Raw genomic sequence first — 6,987 nt, 5'->3', positions numbered from 1 at the left:
AAAAAAAAAAAAAAAAAGGTTAAATCTCTCACAGCTTTGTAAGTTTCAAAAGAAAAGAAAACCTTAAGCTTTTTATCTCAGTGCTTCTCAGTAGAGGCACTGATATCATTCTGAATGGAATTATTTTTCAGATCCAAAATGTCTGCCCCATGCATTGCAGGCCTCAGAACTCAATGTAACAACCATCCCACTCTCCACTTGAAATTCGGTGCTTTAATTTCAAATATAGTTAACAATTCAATAAATAAATAACAATTCAACTTACCAGATCTCCACTCTCAGGAACTGCAAAATTGAGAAAAGAAATTACAATGAATAAGAAGCTAAACAATGCTTATTATAAAATAACCACTAATACTCAAGCTAAAACATTATTTACCTTCAGGAGGGGCAAAAAAATTAAAGAAAGAGTCATTGGAAACTGTTTTAGTCACAGTACGAACTGTCCCACGTCCCTTGTGTTTCTGCTTCTTCTTAATGGTTTTCAAAGTGACATTCTTTCCTTTTTTCCAATCTATCTGGCACCTTGCAAAACAAAGAAGAAAAATCTATTACAATTGACAATCTTTCAACTGCTTAACTTTTAGAAGTAAATGTTCTATTTAGATTTCAAATTTTAGAAGGGTGAATTGCTTCAAATGTTTTCTATAGCAGTATAAAGGGAAAAATTTTATTTCTAATCAAATACTTAAACATATTTACAACTAGCATAAACACATAGTATAATTTAAAGAAGCATTCCTTTGCAGAAATATATGTGAGACAGTCATGGGCCCAAGGAGAATTACAGGAAAATTGATAAGAACTTTTCAGAAAACATATTACCAAAATGTTCAGACTATGTACATATATCAAACTGAAAATAACCGAGTATACCAATCAAGTATAACAAAAACAGAAAAAAAATTTTGTTAAGGTAGTAAAATTAAACTCACCCTGTACAACCCATAATTTCTGGTCCATCAAAAGAAAAGGGATCAGAATCATCTGGTTCTGACCTCATCCTATATGTCTTTGTCAGCACTTCATTTGTAAAATATTCATTGGGTTCAAAGTGAAATTCTAAGACAAAACTCTGGGGAGAGGAAGCATAAAAATCAGTTAAATACCTACCTCATACATTTCAATACTTTAGTAAATACAGCTTAATCGGTGTTTTTTTATAAACATATATAATATTCTAAATGGTAATTTTTTTTCTACTCTGAAATACAATCTTTTTCTTTTTGAGACCGAGTCTTGCATTGTTGCCCAGGCGGGAGTGCAATGGAACAATTTCAGCTCACTGCAACCTGTGCCTTCTAGATTAAAGTAATTCTTGTGCCCCATCCTCCCAATTATCTGGGATTACAGGTGTATGCCACCACACCCAGTTAATTTTTGTATTTTTAGTACAGACAGGGTTTCACCAGGTTGGACAGGCTGACCTCAAGTGATCCACCCGCCTCGGCCTCCCAAAGTGCTGGGATTACAGGCGTGAGCCACCGCGCCCAGCCCTGAAATATTTAAGAATGGAACAGACTGTCAGATAAGCCCCAAATTATTCTTTAGCAAATTATTTGCTAAAATTAAAAAAATTATGTTAAAATCAAAATGAGGTACAAATTGAACTGAATAAAGCTTAGTTTCAATTTACAACTACTAAATAATTAACATGTTTACACAACAGGCTAGGCACACCTGAATAAAGTGACCATGTTGTCTCCCTTACTCCCCAACTACCGGAGGAATCAGGCTTTTAAATAGCATACTAAACGTGAACTTAACACAGAAAAAGCCCAACCTTAAGCATCTACAGCCTATATTCTTAGTAGTTTTGCCCATAGTTGACATTAATACTGGTGGTTTGGTGGACAGGTTATTTGCTGATCTGTCCTCTAACATCAGTTTCATGTAATTCCCAAGTTCATTAATGCAGAAAAAGTACTTATTCACGTTCCCTTGGCATTATTTTTATCCACTTATCCAAGAACAAGGATCATCTGTGTTTCAAACACAGTTTATGTTCAGAAAGAGGAAAAGGCATAAATACTGCCTCACAATTAGCAGCATCCAAATATTTATTCACTACAACCAAGAGCACCAACCTTACCCTTGAATGTTATCTTTTTAAAAGTTTCTATTTATCTACCTGTAAGCATGTTACAAGATTATAAATATTTCAAAGTTCTCTTACCATAGGCTGGCCAGCATCTGAGAATTTCACTTTAATATCTTTCAAGTGTTTCAGAATAGGTTCATCATGTTCCTTCAAATTAAAAAAAAATAATAAAAATGAGTAACATGACATTTGAGGATTGTGTTCTATTACTACACAGACACTAGCTGACTGAGACATAATATATTTTAAAGTAGTTTTGTACAGCAATTACGAACCTTCAGACTTACTCTCCAGGTTATGGCTTATACTAAAGCTAATTTATACTGTAGTTCTACTGCCACTGGTAGAGAAAAAGTGTCCAAATAGACAACTAAATCATTATATAGGCTGAAAAATTAAAAATCAAGTCTAAATAAGGCATATCTGCTTCAAAAATGTTTCCTGATTATAACTGCTGCCTTTTCCAGCTGCTTGTCCCCTTCCTCCTGGTCGTTCCTTTTCCACTTTGCTAAAGTAGAATTGTGATAAGTAGTAATTATGTGGAAATCATTTCCTTTTCTCCATGTAACTTCCAACAATGACAAGACAGGGCAACATGTACTACTACAATGTAGACGGTAGGGGTAGGGGCTCACTCAAGAAATGCCTGAAGCAAAGTTTCCCAAAGGTGACAACTATTATGGTTTGCCAGAGAATGTAACCACTGTGAATGAGTTTAACATCTTTATAGCTTTCTTTTAAAATGCAAATTTCTCCTGGAAGAGTTAAGGGAATTGTATAATTGCAGCTGTAAGAACTTTCCCATCATACTTCCATACTAAGTATGTAAAGACAGAAGGCACAGGGTAATGAGAAAACACCAGTCGACAATGAGCAATTATCAATGGAACCATTTCATTATCTCATTTTTTAAAATAAACTGTAATTTATTTGATTACATTAATAAAAGCTATAATTTCCCTTCTACAGATATTAACTGTTTAAAAAGTAAGCAATCATTCTAGAAAGATCAACACTGAAGAGAAGAGTCATCACAGCCATTTAAACTTCAAACGTTTACCCTTCAAAGTAAACTGGTACGTTTATGAATAAAATTACCTGAACCATATCACTGAGCAAGTCAACATTCTTAAAAACAGTTAACCAAAATTCAGGAATTCCTTTGGGGTCTTCTTTTCTTCATCCTTTTCTCATCTTCGATCTTGGCCTTTTCTTTCAACTCCTCCTTGATAAGTGACAGCAAACATTATGTAATACATAGATTAGACCTCTTGATAAAGTAACAAAGGTATAAAAACCAAAACGCACAGTCACCAGATATTACCTTCAAAGTTCTAGTCTATCTGTGTAAACACTGCCATTGTCCATAACAAACCTCAATTAATCCCATCAAAATTACTGCTACCACACCCCTCCAAAGAGAGCCATTAAAGTGACCAAGATCTGAAGGAAAAACCATTTTAGTTAAAAAAAAAAAATTTAAAAAACTAATTAAAAATGAAGACTTAAGCATAGTAAATAAGAAAAGCAACAGAAATACTAACTTGGTCCAATGCCTCACCCCATGGTGTTATTAATCAACACATTATATTCTCTACCAAACAACATAAAATAGCAACGCTAGAGAGTTGATCACTTAACACAGCACTGAATGTGTGTCACAGCTCTGCCATTATTGATTGTGGGCAGGTCACTTAGAAGCCTCCATGTCTTCACTTGAAAATGGCAACAATCCTCAAATGAATCTACAAACTAAAAACTGTTAGCCGGGCATGGTGGCTCACACCTGTAATCCCAGCACTCTGGGAGGCTGAGGCGTGTGGATCACTTAACGTTAGGAGTTGGAGACCAGTCTGGCCAACATGGCCAAATCCCACCTCTACCAAAAGTACAAAAAATTAGGCATGGTGGTGCATGCCTGTCATCCAGTTACTGGGAGGAGGAGGCAGGAGAATTGCTTGAACCCAGGAGGTGGAGGTTACAATGAGCCGAGACTGCACTCCAGCCTGGGCAACAGAGTGAGACTCAAAAAAACTATAAAAATAGGCTGGGCACAGTGGCTCAATGGTTCACGCCCATAATCCCAACAGTTTGGGAGGCTAAGGTGCAAAGTTGCTTGAAGCCAGGAGTCCAAAACCAGCCTGGGCGAGAAGACTCTGCCTCTACAAAAAAATGTAGAGATTAAGCTGGGCATGGTAGCTTCAGATAGTCCTAGCAACTTGGGAGGCTGAGGTGGGAGAATAGCTTGGGCCCAGAAGTGAGCTGCAGAGAGCCAAGATCATGCCAGTGCACTCCAGCCTGGGCAACACAGCAAGTCCCTGTCTCTTAAACAAAACTATAAAATGTAAGGGAATAATGACTTTTTGAGTACAGATGGTGGTGCCAGCATGAATAATAGCTGATCTGCATTATCATTCTTACAAAAAGGAAAAATATTTCCTAGGTATAAAAATACAACTGATGCTCTAGGGCAGCCCTGACCAGGGAGACAGTTGCATTTGTCGGTTCAGCTGGCAATAGCAGCGGGAGTGGAGTGGGCAGGGCCTGTGAGACCACCTGGGTTTGTGCAATGGCTGCTGACATTTCTGAATCCAGCAGGGCTGATTGCAAAGGAGACCCAAGGAACAGTGCCAAGTTAGATGCCGATTACCCACTTCGAGTCTTTTATTGTGGAGTTTGTTCATTACCAACAGAGTACTATGAATATATGCCTGATGTTGCTAAATGTAGACAATGATTAGAGAAGAATTTCCCAAATGAATTTGCAAAACTTACTGTAGAAAATTCACCCAAACAAGAAGTTGGAATTAGTCAGGGTCAAGGAACAGCAGGGGAAGAAGAGGAGAAGAAAAAACAGAAGAGAGGTGGAAGGGGTCAAATAAAACAAAAAACAAAGACCACACCACAAAAGATTACTATAGCCAAAATTCCCAGAGCAAAGAAATTTGTGACAAGAGTGTGTGGCCTTGTAACTTTTGAAATTGATCTTAAAACACACAAAGATTTATTGCTCAAAAATTCTCCTGTGGTGCCTCAGTAACAGGGGAGGATGAAATTATCATTCAAGGAGACTTTACAGATGACATAACTGATGTCATTCAGGAAAAATGGCCAGAAGTACATGATGACGGACAGCATCGAAGATCTTGGAGAAGTGAATTTGAAAATCTGTCTGTAGTTAATGGACTGAACTTAGAGTTGAGAGTTGATATGGCCAAAGGGAGAGAGGCCTTTATAAACATATATATATATTTTCTACAGTAAAACTGTAGATTGCCCTCATCCTCGGCATTTTCACTGTTCTGTACAAGGCTGCTTGTTTTTATTGCCAAAGTCAAATAAACAGGAGAGACTATCATGCTCATGCATGAATACAATTTAGTTAAATAAAAAATTTTGGTCATCTGGTATTGACTTTTTTTTTTTTTTGAGACGGAGTCTAGCACTGTTGCCTGGGCCGTAGTACAGTGGCGTGATCTTGGCTCACTGCAACCTCTGCCTCCCGGGTTCAAGTGATTCTCCTGCCTCAGCCTCCTGAGTAGGTGGGATTATAGACGCCTGCCTCCACGCCCAGCTAATAATTTGTATTTTTAGTAGAGACAGGGTTTCACCGTGTTCGCCAGGCTGGTCTCAAACTCCTGACCTCATGATTGGCCCCCTGGGCCTCCCAAAGTGCTGGGATTACAGGCATGAGCCACTGTGCCTGGCCTTTCTCTTTCTCTCTTTTTTTTTGAAAACCCAGCAGACTTTTGTGGGGAGCATTTTGTTGATTATTTTATTGACCTAAAGCTGAGTGATTTTTAAAAAGAAATTGAATTTGGCTCCCTCACAATAATATGTCTCTTTGCTTCTTTGATGTGATAGTTTTGAGATGGGTGAGAATCTAACATATTTGTGGTTGAATCTGCTTCGTTGTTATGAAGTCCACCCTATGGGCACAATAACATACTGTTGGTAGGAGGTGTTCGAGCTATTCTGGAGATTATTTGGTAAAGTATACTAAAAGCCTTAAAACCATGTATGTGCACTGTTTGAACCAATAAGCTACTTCTTTGACATTAGAGGAAACAATAAGCCTTGCAATAAACTTATGGATGAAAGTATTTTTCACAATATGATTTATAATAAAAAATTGCAAATGTTATAAATGAACAATTGGAAAATGGTTAAGGAACTGATGGTGCACACTGTGTGGTATGTTTATGTTTAAAGATGTGGTTTGCATATATGTTTAAAGAATCATATTTTCTAAGATTATTTGGAAACATGTTTGGTAATGTCAAGTGGGGGCACACCAGATACATCTTAGACATTTATCGTCATCATTCTGAGTGGAAGGCCATTCAGAGATGCTAGAGGTTCTTATTCTGGCCATAAATTACATGAGTAAAATTCTGCTAACCAATTAAAAATAATGTACACCCATGCTCAATATACAGTCCTGGAAATAGCAATTGAAATATGTCTTCTCACAAGAGAAAATGACAGTTTTAATGATGCATTAGATGAATTTAAACTTTAAGTCAGGTGCTGCAAATTGGAAAGAAGACTTGTGGTGTTAATGCTGTGGACACTTTTAAGAAACTTAGAATCCGGCTGGGCGCGGTGGCTCACGCTTGTAATCCCGGCACTTTGGGAGGCCGAGGTGGGCGGATCACGAGGTCAGGAGATCGAGACCATCCTGGCTAACACGGTGAAACCCCATCTCTACTAAAAATACACACAAAAAATTAGCCGGGTGTGGTGGCAGGCGCCTGTAGTCCCAGCTACTCAGGAGGCTGAGGCAGGAGAATGGCGTGAACCCGGGAGGCGGAGCTTGCAGTGAGCCTAGATCATGCCACAGCACTCCAGCCTGGGCGACAGAGCGAAACTCCGCCTCAAAAAAA

At 38.1% G+C, this 6,987-nt stretch overlaps 1 protein-coding gene and 1 pseudogene across 1 annotated transcript in view; one reads left to right on the top strand and one right to left on the bottom strand.

The window, feature by feature from the left end:
- NAP1L1 (nucleosome assembly protein 1 like 1) overlaps positions 1-6,987 on the bottom strand; it is a 38,005-nt gene that overhangs the window by 4,749 nt on the left and 26,269 nt on the right. The window contains 6 exon segments of the mRNA XM_017872518.1: positions 266-285; positions 380-525; positions 936-1,075; positions 2,177-2,248; positions 3,200-3,278; positions 3,280-3,326. Of these exon segments, the coding sequence (XP_017728007.1) occupies positions 266-285; positions 380-525; positions 936-1,075; positions 2,177-2,248; positions 3,200-3,278; positions 3,280-3,326 (504 nt within the window).
- On the top strand, positions 4,638-5,279 carry LOC108529925 (density-regulated protein pseudogene; annotated as a pseudogene).

This window comes from Rhinopithecus bieti, unplaced genomic scaffold, assembly GCF_001698545.2.
Source record: "Rhinopithecus bieti isolate Rb0 unplaced genomic scaffold, ASM169854v2 scaffold_5476, whole genome shotgun sequence".
NCBI classification, from domain to species: Eukaryota; Metazoa; Chordata; class Mammalia; order Primates; family Cercopithecidae; genus Rhinopithecus; species Rhinopithecus bieti.
This window is presented reverse-complemented; position numbering and strand designations above follow the sequence as displayed.